The 16,986-nt window shown below is 41.1% G+C and overlaps 1 protein-coding gene across 1 annotated transcript in view; it reads right to left on the minus strand.

The window, feature by feature from the left end:
* The window catches only part of LOC126188811 (eukaryotic translation initiation factor 5B-like), a 446,346-nt gene that overhangs the window by 102,773 nt on the left and 326,587 nt on the right, over window positions 1-16,986 (minus strand). The window contains exon 10 of the mRNA XM_049930424.1: window positions 5,791-6,165. Coding sequence (XP_049786381.1) covers window positions 5,791-6,165 — 375 coding nt within the window. The remainder of the gene's footprint in view (window positions 1-5,790; window positions 6,166-16,986) is intronic.

Here is a 16,986-nt window from a genome sequence, read left to right on the forward strand (position 1 = left end):
TCCTACCCCTAATGATCCAACTCCCCAAGACACTATCCAAATTGAACCCTGCCTCGAACAGTTCCGTCCTCCGTCACAGCGGGACCCACCTCCTCTTCCTTAAAATCACCCTCTCCAAACCTTCCAGGAATTTCTGCCTTCCAGTCTTGCCTCTCAATCCTTCTTAAAAAACCTCAATCCTACTCCCAACATCACCACTGCTGAAGCCCAGGCTATCCGTGATCTGAAGGCTGACCGGTCCATCGTCATTCTTCCGGCGGACAAGGGTTCCACAACCGTGGTACTTGATCGTCGGGAGTATGTGGCTGAGGGACTGCGTCAGCTTTCAGACAACACCACATACAAAGTTTGCCAAGGCAATCCCATTCTTGATGTCCAGGCAGAGCTTCAAGGAATCCTCAGAATCTTAGGCCCCCTACAAAACCTTTCACCTGACTCCATCAACCTCCTGACCCCACCGACACCCCGCACCCCTACCTTCTACCTTCTTCCTAAAATTCACAAATCCAATCATCCCGGCCGCCCCATTGTAATTGGTTACCAAGCCCCCACAGAACGTATCTCTGCCTACGTAGATCAACACCTTCAACCCATTACATGCAGTCTCCCATCCTTCATCAAAGACACCAACCACTTTCTCGAACGCCTGGAAGCCTTACCCAATCAGTTACCCCCAGAAACCATCCTTGTAACCATTGATGCCACTTCCTTATACACAAATATCCCGCACGTCCAGGGCCTCGCTGCGATGGAGCACTTCCTTTCGCGCCGGTCACCTGCCACCCTACCTAACACCTCTTTCCTCATTACCTTAGCCAGCTTCATCCTGACCCACAGCTTCTTCACTTTTGAAGACCAGACATATCAACAATTAAAGGGAACAGCCATGGGTACCAGGATGGCCCCTTCGTACGCCAACCTATTCATGGGTCGCTTAGAGGAAGCCTTCTTAGTTACCCAGGCCTGCCAACCCAAAGTTTGGTACAGATTTATTGATGACATCTTCATGATCTGGACTCACAGTGAAGAAGAACTCCAGAATTTCCTCTCCAACCTCAACTCCTTTGGTTCCATCAGATTTACCTGGTCCTACTCCAAATCCCATGCCACTTTCCTTGATGTTGACCTTCACCTGTCCAATGGCCAGCTTCACACGTCCATCCACATCAAACCCACCAACAAGCAACAGTACCTCCATTACGACAGCTGCCACCCATTCCACATCAAACGGTCCCTTCCCTACATCCTAGGTCTTCGTGGCAAACGAATCTGCTGCAGTCCGGAATCCCTGAAGCATTGCACCAACAACCTGACAACAGCTTTCACATCCCGCAACTACCCTCCCGACCTGGTACAGAAGCAAATAACCAGAGCCACTTCCTCATCCTCTCAAATCCAGAACCTCCCACAGAAGAACCACAAAAGTGCCCCACTTGTGACAGGATACTTTCCGGGACTGGATCAGATTCTGAATGTGGCTCTCCAGCAGGGATACGACTTCCTCAAATACTGCCCTGAAATGAGATCCATCCTACATGAAATCCTCCCCACTCCGCCAAGAGTGTCTTTCCTCCGTCCACCTAACCTTCGTAACCTCTTAGTTCATCCCTATGAAATCCTCAAACCACCTTCCCCACCCTCTGGCTCCTACCCTTGTAACCGCCCCCGGTGTAAAACCTGTCCCATGCACCCTCCCACCACCACCTACTCCAGTCCTGTAACCCGGAAGGTGTACACAATCAAAGGCAGAGCCACGTGTGAAAGCACCCAAGTGATCTACCAACTGACCTGCCTACACTGTGATGCATTCTATGTGGGAATGACCAGCAACAAACTGTCCATTCACATGAATGGACACAGGCAGACAGTGTTTGTTGGTAATGAGGATCACCCTGTGGCTAAACATGCCTTGGTGCACGGCCAGCACATCTTGGCGCCGTGTTACACCGTCCGGGTTATCTGGATACTTCCCACCAACACCAACCTATCCGAACTCCGGAGATGGGAACTTGCTCTTCAATATATCCTCTCTTCCCGTTATCCACCAGGCCTCAATCTCCGCTAATTTCAAGTTGCCGCCACTCATACCTCACCTGTCATTCAACATCATCTTTGCCTCTGCATTTCTGCCTCGACTGACATCTCTGCCCAAACTCTTTGTCTTTAAATATGTCTGCTTGTGTCTGTATATGTGTGGACGGATATGTGTGTGTGTGCGAGTGTATACCCGTCCCTTTTCCCCCTAAGGTAAGTCTTTCCGCTCCCGGAACTGGAATGACTCCTTACCCTCTCCCTTAAAATCCACATCCTTTCGTCTTTCCCTCTCCTTCCCTCTTTCATGATGAGGCAACAGTTTGTTGCGAAAGCTTGAATTTTGTGTGTATGTTTGTGTTCGTTTGGGTGTCTGTCGACCTGCCAGCACTTTCATTTGGGAAGTCACATCATCTTTGTTTATATATATATATATATATATATATATATAATAGAGGGAAACATTCCACGCGGGAAAAAAAACATCCAAAAAGAAAGATGATGAGACCTACCAAACAAAAGCGCTGGCAGGTCGATAGACACACAAACAAACACAAACACACACACACAAAATTCTAGCTTTTTTCCTGACGAGGCAACCGTTGGTTGCGAAAGCTAGAATTTTGTGTGTGTGTGTGTTTGTGTGTCTATCGACCTGCCAGCGCTTTTGTTTGGTAGGTCTCATCATCTTTCTTTTTGGATATATATATATATATTTTGCCTCGTCAGGAAAGAGGGAAGGAAAAGACAAAAGGATTTGGGTTTTAAGGGAGAGGGTAAGCAGTCATTCCAATCCCGGGAGCGGAAAGACTTACCTTAGGGGGAAAAAAGGACAGGTATACACTCGCACACACACACACATATCCATCCGCATATACACAGACACAAGCAGACATTTGTAAAGGCTCATCTCTGCCCAAACTCTTTGCCTTTACGAATGTCTGCTTGTGTCTGTGTATATGCGGATGGATATGTGTGTGTGTGCGAGTGTATACCTATCCTTTTTTCCCCCTAAGGTAAGTCTTTCCGCTCCCGGGATTGGAATGACTCCTTACCCTCTCCCTTAAAACCCAAATCCTTTTGTCTTTCCCTCTCCTTCACTCTTTCCTGACGAGGCAACCATTGGTTGCGAAAGCTAGAATTTAGTGTGTATGTTTGTGTTTGTTTGTGTGTCTATCGACCTGCCAGCGCTTTTGTTTGGTAAGTCTCATCATCTTTCTTTTTAGATATATTTTTCCCACGTGGAATGTTTCCCTCTATTATATATATATATATATATATATATATATATATATATATATATATATATATATATATATGCCTTTACAAATGTCTGCTTGTGTCTGTGTATATGAGGATGGATATGTGTGTGTGTGCGAGTGTATACCTGTCCTTTTTTCCCTCCTTTTTTCCCCCTAAGGTAAGTCTTTCCGCTCCCGGGATTGGAATGACTCCTTACCCTCTCCCTTAAAACCCAAATCCTTTTGTCTTTCCCTCTCCTTCCCTCTTTCCTGACGAGGCAACCATTGGTTGCGAAAGCTAGATTTTGTGTGTAGGTTTGTGTTTGTCTGTGTGTCTATCGACCTGCCAGCGCTTTTGTTTGGTAAGTCTCATCATCTTTCTTTTTAAATATATATATATATATATATATATATATATATATATATATATATATATATATATATATATAAAAAGAAAGATGATGAGACCTACCGAACAAAAGCACTGTCAGGTCGAAGGACACACAAACATACACACAAAATTCTAGCTTTCGCAACCAACGGTTGCCTCGTCAGGAAAGAGGGAAGGAGAGGGAAAGACAAAAGGATTTGGGTTTTAAGGGAGAGGGTAAGGAGTCATTCCAATCCCGGGAGCGTAAAGACTTACCTTAGGGGGAAAAAAGGACAGGTATACACTCGCACACACACACACACATATCCATCCGCATATACACAGACACAAGCAGACATATATATATCCTATATATATATCCTATCACAACCCACACATACGTCCACATCAAACCCACTAACAAGCAACAGTACCTCCATATGACAGGCCACCCATTCCATATCAAACGGTCCCTTCCCTACAGCTTAGGTCTTCGTGGCAAACGAATCTGCTCCAGTCCTGAATCTCTGAACCATTACACCAATAACCTTAAAACACCTTTTGCATCCCACAACTACCCTCCCGACCTGGTACAGAAGCAAATAGCTAGAGCCAGTTCATCATCCCCTCAAACCCAGAACCTCCCACAGAAGAACCCCAAAAGTGCAGGGATACGATTTCCTCAAATCCTCCCCTGAAATGAGATCCATCCTTCATGAAATTCTCCCCACTCCACCAAGAGTGTCTTTCCGCCGTCCACCTAACCTTCGTAACCTCTTGGTTCATCCCTATGAAATACCCAAACCACCTTCCCTACCCTTTGGCTCCTACCCTTGTAACCGCCCCCGAGTGTAAAACCTGTCCCATGCACCCTCCCACCACCACCTACTCCAGTCCTGTAACCCGGAAGATGTACACAATCAAAGGCAGAGCCACGTGTGGAAGCACCCACATGATTCACCAACTGACATGCCTACACTGTGAAGACTTCTATGTGGGAATGACCAGCAACAAACTGTCCATTCGCATGAACGGACACTGGCAGACAGTGTTTGTTGGTAATGAGGATCAGCCTGTGGCTAAACATCCCTTGGTGCATCGCCAGCACATCTTGGCACAGTGTTACACCAACCGGGTTATCTGGATACTTCCCACCGACACCAATCTATCAGAACTCCGGAGATGGGAACTCGCCCTTCAATACATTCTCTCTTCCGGTTACCCAACAGGCCTCAACCTTCACTAATTTCAAGTTGCCACCCCTCGTACCTCACCTGTCATTCAACAACATCTTTGCCTTTGTACTTCCACCTCGACTGACATCTGTGCCCAACCTCTTTGCATTTACATATGTCTGCCTGTGTCTGTATATGTGCAGACGGATATGTGTGTGCGTGTGCGCGCTGTCCAATTTTTTCCCTAAGGTAAGTCTTTCCACTCCCATGACTGGAATGACTCCTTACCCTCTCCCTTAAAACCCACATCCTTTCGTCTTTCCCTCTTTCCTGATGAAGCAACCTTGGGTTGCGAAAGCTTAAAATTTGTGTGTGTGTTTGTGTTTTTTATTGTGTCTATCAACATACCAGTGCTTTCTCGTTTGGTAAGTTACAGCATCTTTGTTTGTTATATATATTTTTCCCACGTGGAATGTTTCCCTCTATATACATAATTAATGAAAAAACTTAGGTTCCAATCAGGATGTTATAGAAGTTAAGGGAGACAGCCTGAGATCTGAACCATATAACAGAACACATTTGAAAGTAACTATTTTTTGAGAATAAGTACATATTTTCCAGATTAAAATAAGATACTACTTTTGCATGCAATTCCATGTTATATTTTTATAAATTTCTTAATGTGAAACTCCTGTAACATATGTCAATTAAAAAACAGTGAACCACTATTACACCTACGCTGTGCTAGGATATTTTTGGAATGACAAATTAAAACGAATCTTACTGGAATAATAAATATGGTAAATTCACTAGAGATATTTCAACCAAAGTATCCCATTATTATAAAGTATGAACCAATGCACTTTCAAAATTATAACTAATATCTGATAACAAAAGTCAGTCAAATGGGGAAAGTGTGCCCCTAAATTCCACTGAAAGCAGAATTAGAAGAAAGTCGTTAAGCATTACTTACCTACCGGAACATCAGAGTTATATTCAGGTAAATTGAGTTGCTGCTGTGCTTCTTTTTCATCAGCATGTTTACTTTTAGCGTCTTTGGTGCATTCAATATTACCAATACATACACCTGCTGACTGTTGGTCCGTGTTTATATTGACTTCATGTTTAACACTTCTTGCCTCAGAGGCCTTCTCTCTTTGGTCATTTTTGTGAATGCTGCCTTCTCCTTCCTCTCTTTCTTCATCATTATCATGAATGTCACTATCACCATCACTACCACTACCCTCCTCCTCCTCCTCCTCCTCCTCCTCTTCCTCCTCCTCCAGCATTTTCTCTTCTTCCTCCTCTTCCTCTCGGAAGCTGCGAAGCCTATGATTTCTCTCACCAGCTGCAAATGTTTTACAAGTGAAACATTTCGATTAGTATTTCTTGTATACATAATCATTCAGGGACTATTAAAAACAATAAGGGGCATAAAAATCTGAAAAGGTTCTGGAACTTCAAGAGAACATCATTTTTTCAATAATGCTATGCAATAAGTCCCAAAATAAGTTTATTTCAGTCTGTGATTGAAGTTAATTTTATTATACAGGGTGAGTCACATTGGATGACCTAACATCCCTTTTATTTCGTGAATGATTACACATACTAAAATGCGGTTTTCAGCAAATGTTTGAATGTCGAGCAGCACATATTTGTTTGGATAGTGTTTTTAGTGCTGGTATCAATGGAGATACTGAAGCAAGTATGTTTTTTAAAATTGAATGTATCATTTTTATAAATGCATTCAATAGCTCTAGAGAAGACAATTACAGTGATCTGTTATCGCTGACATTGAAATCTGTAGTAAAAAAAGTCCAGAAATGTCCTAGAATTTGACAGCATGGTGACCGGAATCAGCATTAGCGGTGCAAACACTGCCAAGCATTTGCCTGTCTACTTCTCTGCACCGCAGGCCACTTAATTCTGCTTCAACATTCGTTGTGCGCAGGCATGTAAACCAATAACGATAAGTTTGACACAGTACTTTTATAGCGTAAATGTAACAGAAATGCCATAAAAACAACTTAGTGGTGTTGAGCTATCTATCCAGATTGCCTATGTCTGATAAGCCAGGCAACTGCACCAGTTATTAAGACACTAGTGCAGACATGCTGCTTGAGCATCAAAAAAAGGACAAGAAAGAAGGTTGGAACTGACAGAGAATACAAAGAAGTTATTCTGCTTATGATGCTAATGAATCTGAACAGTGGTGCAAGACATACTGCCAAGGAATGTGGACTCAACCAGACAAGTGCCATTCAAATCCTGCATCTACAGAATATCCACCCCTATCATTTGTCACTACATCATGCACTCAATGACTGTGATTTCAAACAACGTACAGAATTATGTCGGTTTACCCTTCAGAAACTGAGAGACAACCTATGTTTTTTCAACGTGTGCTCTCTACCGATGAAGCAACATTTACTAACCACACTAATGTAAATCTGTATAAAATTCACTACTGAACAGCAAAATTCATATTGGTTTCGTCAGGTGTAGCATCAACAGACGTGAAGCATAAACATATGGTGCGGCATCATAAGAAATTGCATTGTGATCTTACTTCATCCCAGGCATTCTAAATGGATACTCATATGCACAGTTTCTGATGAACATTCTGCCGGTTTTCTAGATGAGGTATCACTGGATATTCAACACTGTATGTGGCTGCAACACAACAGTTGTCCAAATCACTCATCCCGTGTTGCAATGCAGATATTGAATAAGAGCTTTCCTTGATGTTGGATAGGATGGAATTTGAATTGCCAGAGCATTCTCTACCATATCATTCACTGTAATTCCACCTGTTCATCATTCTTTCGAATGGCAGCTGCAAATATGACTTTCAGTCCATGATCAACAGTTTGAACACATGTTTAAGTAAAGGATAAAGTTATTTTTTTGGAAGGCAAAATCTATGTTATGTGATCTGAGTGGTTACCAAATCACTGATAGTAAATTGTTTACTTCATTTACATGTCTATAAAATTGCATTGTAATGTCAAATAAGTTCGACAGCATGTACTGCATGTAGCTGGTAACTCTGTCATTACATGCTTCCATTCAGCATGAAACCACAAACGAATATTTATTTTGAGGTGCACAAGTAATCACCAAAGTATTTTTAATAAAAGTTTTAGTTCAAGAATGTATCCCATATGATATAATTTAGAGCTGCGTAGGTAGAGACAGTTGTCTGACAGGACTATTTTACCTCTACGAAGCACACAGTCATGTACAGGAAAACATAGGTCAAATCTTCCTTCTAATATTTAGATATTTAAAAGAGTAGTTTCTTTTTGCAGCATATAAGACCTAGTTATTTTTGAAGGGTGAACAGCTGATTTCTCTGTTTCAGCTGACATAAATCTGGGAGGATACACTAATGTGAAATATTTTTCCTAAACCTTTTGTGATGTTCTAGAGTTGCGCATACATCGTATTTTGATATACAACATTTGTAGGGGAACCTGCATCTAGGTCATAAGTTGGTTCAAGGGGAAATAGAGCTTTATTTTCATAGTACAGGTCTACCTTAAAGTATATATTACAGTCAGCTCAGCAGTGTTTGCACTGCAAATGCCATTTTCGGCTACTATGCTCTCACACTCTAGGACATTTTTTATGACTGGTTTCAATGTCAGCGTTAACAAATGCTATATCACTGTAATTGTCTTCTCAAGAGCTATTGAATGCAGTTATAAAAAGTTATGTGGTTTCATTTAAAAAAAAATACTTTTTTCAGTATCTCCTTTGATACCAGTGCTAGAAACATTAACCAAACAGAAACATACATGCCCTTTGACACTACACTCTAACATTTGCTGAAAAATCACATTCTGATATGTGTTAACATTCACAAAGTAAAAGGGGTGTTACATCTTATGTGTATCACCCTGTACATTAGATTATTCACATCAATGGACACTTGGCCAAAGATGTTTATGGGTGAATACCTAGCTTCTTTCTTTACCACACTTCGCAATGGTGATTGATATTGTAAGTCATTTCTCCACTGTGTATTATATTACAAATGTTACTGTTGTTTTTGAACAGTAACTGGCTATGAACTGAAAACACAAATAACTGTAACTAGTCACTAAAATTATACTTTCATCTTTTGGTGGATTTATTTAAATTGACAAGACATAGATGATTTGTATACACATCTTTTCTGAGTAATCCTTGACAATGTCTGACAGTAGAAGACACACAATTACTTTTAAACATGACTGAAAAGTTACATGGTGGCTTTGATTTCATAGATAATGAGTAATATAGCTATGAATACCTTTAAAAGATCATAAGCTGATTCTTGAGTTGTTAAAACTTCAAACAGAAGCTTTTCAAAAGTGGTGCTACATATAAATGCTACAGATTAAATGGGGAAGGGACCAGTTTTATAAGATACAACCACAGGTATCGATGAACAATCAATTTGATAATGGAGATAATGTTTGTAGACAGAGGGTGGGGGAGTTTAAAATTCTAGAGGGAGACTAAGGCTTGACTACAATAAGCACTAGAAAATGAAATCAGCAAAGACTGTGTATTGAGCATTAGAATCTAACAAGTGCAGTGAGTGTATTATATTGGGTTGGCGCAAAAGTTCATAGCATTTTTCTGCAAGTTTAATGAACACAACAAATACACATAAAGAAGACTTTAGTCATCAATAATATATTCTCCTTCACTATTTAGAACAGTCTGCTGACACTGGAGTACCTTTTCTACTCTGCGACTGTAGAAATCGTGTGGTCTTGAGACAAAAAACTCATTGAGCCATGTTTGGAGCCCATTTTCATAGAGAAAGGAAGTTTGTTGCAGGTTGTTTGCTAGATAGCAGGAAAGATGAAATCTGAGAGTGCAAGATCAGGTGAATAAAGTGAATGCGGAATGACTTCCCAACCAACTCCTGTATATTGTTCTTTGTCATGTAGCAGAATGTGGGTGGGCTTTATGATGGAGTGGCATCACTTCACGCAGTCTTCCTGGTTAGTGTTCTTGGATTGTGTCTGCAAGACATCTCAGTTGTTGACAAGGGAAGCAATTTGTAGTCCACCATTGTCACTGCTCCATCAGATGCATAACAATACCTGTTGTGGGTGCCAGTGGGTCATTGTATGGGGAGTCACTACTTTTTTTAGTCCAACCATTTCTTGCTTTTCCTTATGTTAGTATAAAAACACAATTTCTCATTACCAGTAACAATACAGGTCAGGAATGGTTGGTCAGAAATGGCTGGTTTTGTTCATGAACCAACTGATGACAAGCAAACTGAGACGCATATGTGGTCACCTGCTGATATTTGTGATATCAGCTTAAGGGATGCAGTACCCATTCACCCAATTTTTTAAACATGTAACACGTCAGCCTCAGTTGCAAATGAGAAACCAAACTTCACCCAGGTTTCAGCCAAAATAATTTGGCCTTCTTCAAAAGTAGTTTAGTGTCACTTGCTTCTGAAGAGGGCCAAATTATTTTGGCTGAAACCTGGGTAAAGTTTGGTTGCTATTTGCAACTGAGGCTGACATGTTACATGTTCAATTTTCAAAGTTGCTGACAGGGCTGCACAATGCTAAAAATTCCAATTTTTTAACCTTCCCCATTGCAAGGAAATGTTACATGGTGGTGGAATTATTATTATGAGCATATGGCATTGGTGGCCGGGAGACCCTCGCGGGGCGGTTCGGCCGCCGCTACACAAGTTCTTTAACGCCACTACGGCAACTTGCAAGTGAATGAGGATGAAATGATCATGAAAGACACACAACACCCAGTCACCTCGAGGCAGAGAAAATCCCTGACCTCGCCGGGAATCGAACTCAGGACCCCATGCATGGGAAGCGAGAACGCTACCGCAAGACCATGAGCCACGGACGGTGGTGGAATGATCACAGTTCATCACATCTACCAGTTCTTGAGTACAGTGGTGTGGATCACTGTGGATTAATATGTTTAAAAGATCTTTATCAAATCCCAAAGGTCTTCCTGAACGTAAATAATCACTAATATCAAAACGTTCCTCCTTAAAATGAAAAAACCATTTCGTTGCTGTGCTCCGTCCAATTGCTTAACCCCATACATGGCACAAATGCTTCCGGCTACCTCTGCTACTGTCACCCCTCTACTGTAATCAAATAGAAGGATACACCAGAAATGTTCCAATTTGTCCACTTGGCACTCCATTTTCTACTGTCCACGGCTCTACTGACTATGGCAAAATGACAATATGTAAACTCAGGCAGCAACAGTGAACTACAAATAAAAAATGAAAATTGATAAAGAAACCCATAGCAACTGGAATACAAACATTCTATTTTTTTTTATCTTGTGTTGACTCTGTGTGTGTGTGTGGGGGGGGGGGGAGGGGGGGGGGATGCACGTGTGTGTGTGTGTGTGTGTGTGTGTGTGTGTGTGTGTGTAATCGAGTTTTTCTGTGTGTTTGCTGTGGGGCTGCTACAGCATTATATGGCCAGTGCACTATTGTTTAACTTTCGATAAGCCTCATTAATAGTTTGCAGGCAAACCTCCACATACTGCTATAATAGTTTACTACTGAACATCTACGAGCAATAAAAACCTAACCACAAAGTTCACAGTTCTTGAAGAATACAAAGGAGCAGACACTGTCATTGTTTTTACATGTGGCCTAATAGTTTAACAATTATTCCACAGTTAAGTTGAAGCATTGTTGTTGTTGTTGTTGTTGTTGTTGTTGTTCTAACCAACACAGGTTTCTCGTCTGAAACTCGGTCATGGACTGACTGTCTCGTGACCAAAAATCAGGCCCTTATATATCGCCACAATAATAGGCCCTGAAAGTACACATTGTACGATGTTTAATTTACAGAAATTACAATTAAAATTGAACTCATTTGATTAACTGAATACATTGAAAAATTAGTTCTTTTTAACAGTTTCCTCTACTACAAGAGTTACACCAAATTATTTGTTTACATCATGAAATTAACAAATATAGTTACATAAACAATACTTTTGACAAAACTGTTAATTACTTTTGAATTAATTAAGGGCTGGCTTTGCAAACATGTTTCAAATAGAGCTAAACAGATACTTTAGGATTACTAGTATTTTGTCTTCCAAATGTTTATAATTATTACAGAATTTATATTTGTCTATTGTCAACAATAGAATTTAAGTTACGAAACAATTATTGATTTCACCCTATAACAAAATACACTAACTAGGAATAGTCAAAATAAATTAGAAAATCAATTACATACCTAAAACTAAGCACAAAATTAGATCTGGTGTTATAGTCTTTAAAACTAAGCGCCAATCTTTCCCTTTTATGAAAATGCAGATTATATTCATGTATGTTAATGGTAAATAGTTAATCACGAAAAAATGAATTTAAGGAGACAGATGGCAAAACTAGAGGGGAATTAAAACTATCCCTGCTTGCTCTGCCACAACGTTTATTTAGTTAGTATAAAAATACTGCCTATCTGTGTGCTGGGGATTGCAAGAAGAGTGACAGATAGTAGTGAGAGTGCTTGAGGATTTCCAATAAACTTCAAAATACGATTTTCTTTATTCTGTAACTAAATACTTATGGGTAGGAATTCATCTGCTTGGTGCTCCAAGGCAAACTTTATATTTTTGTGGAGCTGTTTCTAAGTTTTATGTATTTCAATTAGCAAATCATATTGATTGAAATTGCCAAGTCATCTGTTTGCTTGTAGAACTTGTAGCTGATTTGAAATATTCTGCCTGACAAAATAGTGAAGTGTCCACAAGGGGAAGAGGAAATGAAATGAAATCAAACATTACAGTTTGAGAGGGTATGTGATGTTATTTCATTGATTACAAAACCAAGTCAAATTTACATATAACTTGTCAGTACAGGTCCACTTATCAGTGTTGAATTGCACTACCCCTGGTTCAAACACACACACTGATATGGCCGGGGAGGGTGTCATAAGGCCTCTGTATCCTCTCCTGAAGCAAGCTCGCCCACAACTGTTGTAACTCGTACTTGACATCCTGGATACTGGCACTGGGACGGAGTTGAGGTCCAAGAGTATCCCACACATTTTATCAGGGACAAATCTGGGGAACCTGTTGGTTATGCGAGTACCTCAACATCATGCAAAAGTTCACAGACACATGTGTCGTGTGGATGAAAATGCTGAAAAATGGCATCACAATAGTATTGCACGAAGTAACATATGGGTGCAGAACATCACTGCGCCAACTATGTTCCCTCAATCACCACTAGCCATGACCAGAAGTCACATTTGATGACTCCGCACACCATGATGCCACAAATAACAAAGCTATATCCCTCCAAAAAAAAATTGAAGAATGGGACCTCTCCCTAGGTCATCACCATGTTACCAGATGATGGTCATCCTGGATAGTGCAAAACCCTGATTCACCATTTGGCAGCTTCCTGGTCACAGCATCATTCAAAACACAGCTGTCTGTGTATTGATGTTAACGGCACCCTATGCTTGCTATGGTAGTTCCCTTGTCTGGGTGCAGCTGGTCTCTCACCAAGGGTGCAGATGACACAGAATGTTGAAATGAGTTCTCAAATGGCAGGTATAGATGTGGAGGGGTTACAATATGCACAATGCACAATATGGTGATCCTCCCTTGTGATGGACAGACGTGGTTGACCAGAACCCTAACAATGAGTATGGCTGCCCCCACATTTCCATGCAGAACAACAATGGACCACTGTCACATCCTAAAGCCCCACAAATCCAGATACTGCATGATTCCACCAGCTGATCATATGGAGAACCACAATGAGGCCCTTTTTAAACTATGTGATGCGATGATATTGCTGTCTCCCATGAGTACAAAGCATCTCTGTGTCCTTCACAGTGATCACTGTTCATGCCCCTATATACCACATCAAGACTGGTAACAACACTAAGCCTGAATGATGCTAACTCACTCAGGTGTAGCACTAATAATTTACATACCTGCTGATGGATGAAGAGATTGATGAAATGTATGATGAGATAAAAGAAATTATTCAGATAGTGGAGGGAGACGAAAATTTAATAGTCATGGGTGACTGGAATTTGATAGTAGGAAAAGGAAGAGAAGGAAACATAGTAGGTGAATATGGAATGGGGGTAAGGAATGAAAGAGGAAGCCACCTGGTAGGATTTTGCACAGAGAATAACTTAATCACAGCTAACACTCCGTTCAAGAGTCATGAAACAAGTATGTATACATGAAAGAGGCCTGGAGATACTAGAATGTTTTAGATAGATTATATAATGGTAAGACAGAGATTTAGAAACTAGGTTTTAAATTGTAAGATATTTCCAGGGGCAGATGTGGACTCTGACCACAATATATTGGTCATGAACTGCAGATTAAAACTGAAGAAACTGCAAAAAGGTGAGAATTTAAGGAAATAGGGCCTGAATAAACTGAAAGAACCACAGGTTGTGGAGAGTTTCAGAGAGAGCATTAGGGAACGATTGACAAGCATAGGGGCAAGAAATACAATAGAAGAAGAATGGGTAGCTTTAAGAGATGGAATAGTGAAGGCAGCAGAAGATCAAGTAGGTAAAAAGACAAGGGCTAGTAGAAATCCTTGCGCAACTGAAGATATTTTGAATTTAAATGATGAAAGCAGAAATGTAAAAATGCAGTAAATAAAGCAGACAAAAAGGAATACAAATGCCTCAAAAATGAGATCGACAGGAAGGGCAAAACGGCTAAGCAGGGATGGCTAGAGGACAAATGTAAGGATGTAGAGGTTTATCTCACTCGGGGTAAGATAGATACTGCCTACAGGAACATTAGAGAGACCTTTGGAGAAAAGAGTACCACTTGTATGAATATCAAGAGCTCAGATGGAAACCCAGTTCTAAGCAATGAAGGGAAAGCAGAAAGGTAAAAGGAGTATATAGAGGGGCTATACAAGGGCGATGTACATGAGGACAATATTATGGGAAATGGAAGAGAATGTAGATGAAGATGAAATGAGAGATATGATACTGCGTGAAGAGTTTGACAGAGCACTGAAAGACCTATGTCGAAACAAGGCCCCAGGAGTAGACAACATTCCATTAGAACTACTGATAGCCTTGGGAGAGCCAGTCCTCACAAAACTCTACCATCTGGTGAGTAAGATGTATGAGACAGGCGAAATACCCTCAGATTTCAAGAAGAAAATAATAATTCCAATCTCAAAGAAAGCAGGTCTTGACAGATGTGAAAATTACCAAACTATCTGCTTAATAAGTCACGGCTGCAAAATACTAACACAAATTCTTTACAGATGAGTGGAAAAACTGGTAGATGCCGACCTTGGGGAAGATCAGTTTGAATTCCATAGAAATGTTGGAACACGTGAGGCAATACTGACCTTACGACTTATCTTAGAAGAAAGATTAAGGAAAGGCAAACCTACGTTTCTAGCATTTGTAGACTTGGAGAAAGCTTTTGACAATGTTGACTGGAATACTCTCTTTCAAATTTTAAAGGTGGCAGGGGTAAAATACAGGGAGCGAAAGGCTATTCACAATTTGTACAGAAAGCAGATGGCAGTTATAAGAGTCGAGGGACATGAAAGGGAAGCAGTGGTTGGGAAGGGAGTGAGACAGGGTTTTAGCCTATCCCCGATGTTATTCAATCTGTATATTGAGCAAGCAGTAAAGGAAACAAAAGAAAAATTTGGAGTAGGAATTAAAATCCATGGAGAAGAAATAAAAACTTTGAGGTTCACCGATGATATTGTTATTCTGTCAGACACAACAAAGGACCTGCAAGAGCAGTTGAATGGAATGGACAGTGTCTTGAAAGGAGGATATAAGATGAACATCAACAAAAGCAAAACGAGGATAATGGAACGGAGTCGAATTATATCAGGTGATGCTCAGGGAATTAGAGTGGGAAATGAGACACTTAAAGTAGTAAAGGAGTTTTGCTATTTGGGGAGCAAAATAACGGATGATGGTCGAAGTAGAGAAGATATAAAGTGTAGACTGGCAATGGCAAGGAAAGCGTTTCTGAAGAAGAGAAATTTGTTAACATCAAGTATAGATTTAAGTGTCAGGCAGTCGTTTATGAAAGTATTTGTATGGAGTGTAGCCATGTATGGAAGTGAAACATGGACAATAAATAGTTCGGACAAGAAGAGAATAGAAGCTTTTGAAATGTGGTGCTACAGAAGAATGCTGAAGATTAGATCGGTAGATCACATAACTAATGAGGAGGAATTGAATAGAATAGGGGAGAAGAGAAGTTTGTGGCACAACTTGACTAGAAGAAGGGATCTGTTGGTAGGACATGTTCTGAGGCATCAAGGGATCACCAATTTAATATTGAAGGGCTGTGTGGAGGATAAAAATTGTAGAGGGAGACCAAGAGATGAATACACTAAGCAGATTCAGAAGGATGTAGGTTGCAATAGGTACTAGGAGATGATGAAGCCTGCACGAGAGAGAGTAGCATGGAGAGCTGTATCAAACCAGACTCTGGACTGAAGACCACAACAACAACCTGCTGATGGTGTATATATGTAAGAAGTTACATTATTTAGGAATAAAGAAGATGACTCACTGAAATGCACAGGAGCTGTGTCATCGACAGGTACACAAACAAAAAGTAGAGAGCTTTGCTTTGCTAGCTTCGGAAAGAGATTCCTTCCTCAAGCTTGAGGTGGAGAGAAAAAAAAAAACTCACACACATGCCTGTCTCCTTACATTGTGCTCACTTGACTGCCAGCTCTTTTCTGGCCCCCTGAGAGAGTACTGGGGTGAGGTCTGGAGGATTGGGGGGGGGGGAGGGAGATGAGGGATGGAGAGAGGTGGGAGGCAGGGAGGGGGTTGGGGGGGGGGGAAGCATGGAGAGGCTCATGGGAGAATGGGAAGCCGTCTGTGGACTAGCTAGGGGTGCAGGTAGAATGAGCAGGTAGCAAACAGCTGGGCCCACAATTTCATAGACTAGAGTGTGAGATGGCAGTACACACCAGCTGGGTGTGTACTGCTATGGACACAGCATGGGGGGGCTGTGAGTTATCGTACATTTAGGCCAGGGAGGTTACAGGAGCAAAGGAAGAGCTGTAAGGGTAGCTTCCGTCTGTCAAGCTCAGAAAAGCTGCAAGTGGTGGGGAGGATCCATATGGCAGAGGTTGTGAAGCAGTCATTGAAATCTCACTTGCTGA

This window comes from Schistocerca cancellata, chromosome 5 (genome assembly GCF_023864275.1).
Source record: "Schistocerca cancellata isolate TAMUIC-IGC-003103 chromosome 5, iqSchCanc2.1, whole genome shotgun sequence".
Classification (NCBI taxonomy): domain Eukaryota; kingdom Metazoa; phylum Arthropoda; class Insecta; order Orthoptera; family Acrididae; genus Schistocerca; species Schistocerca cancellata.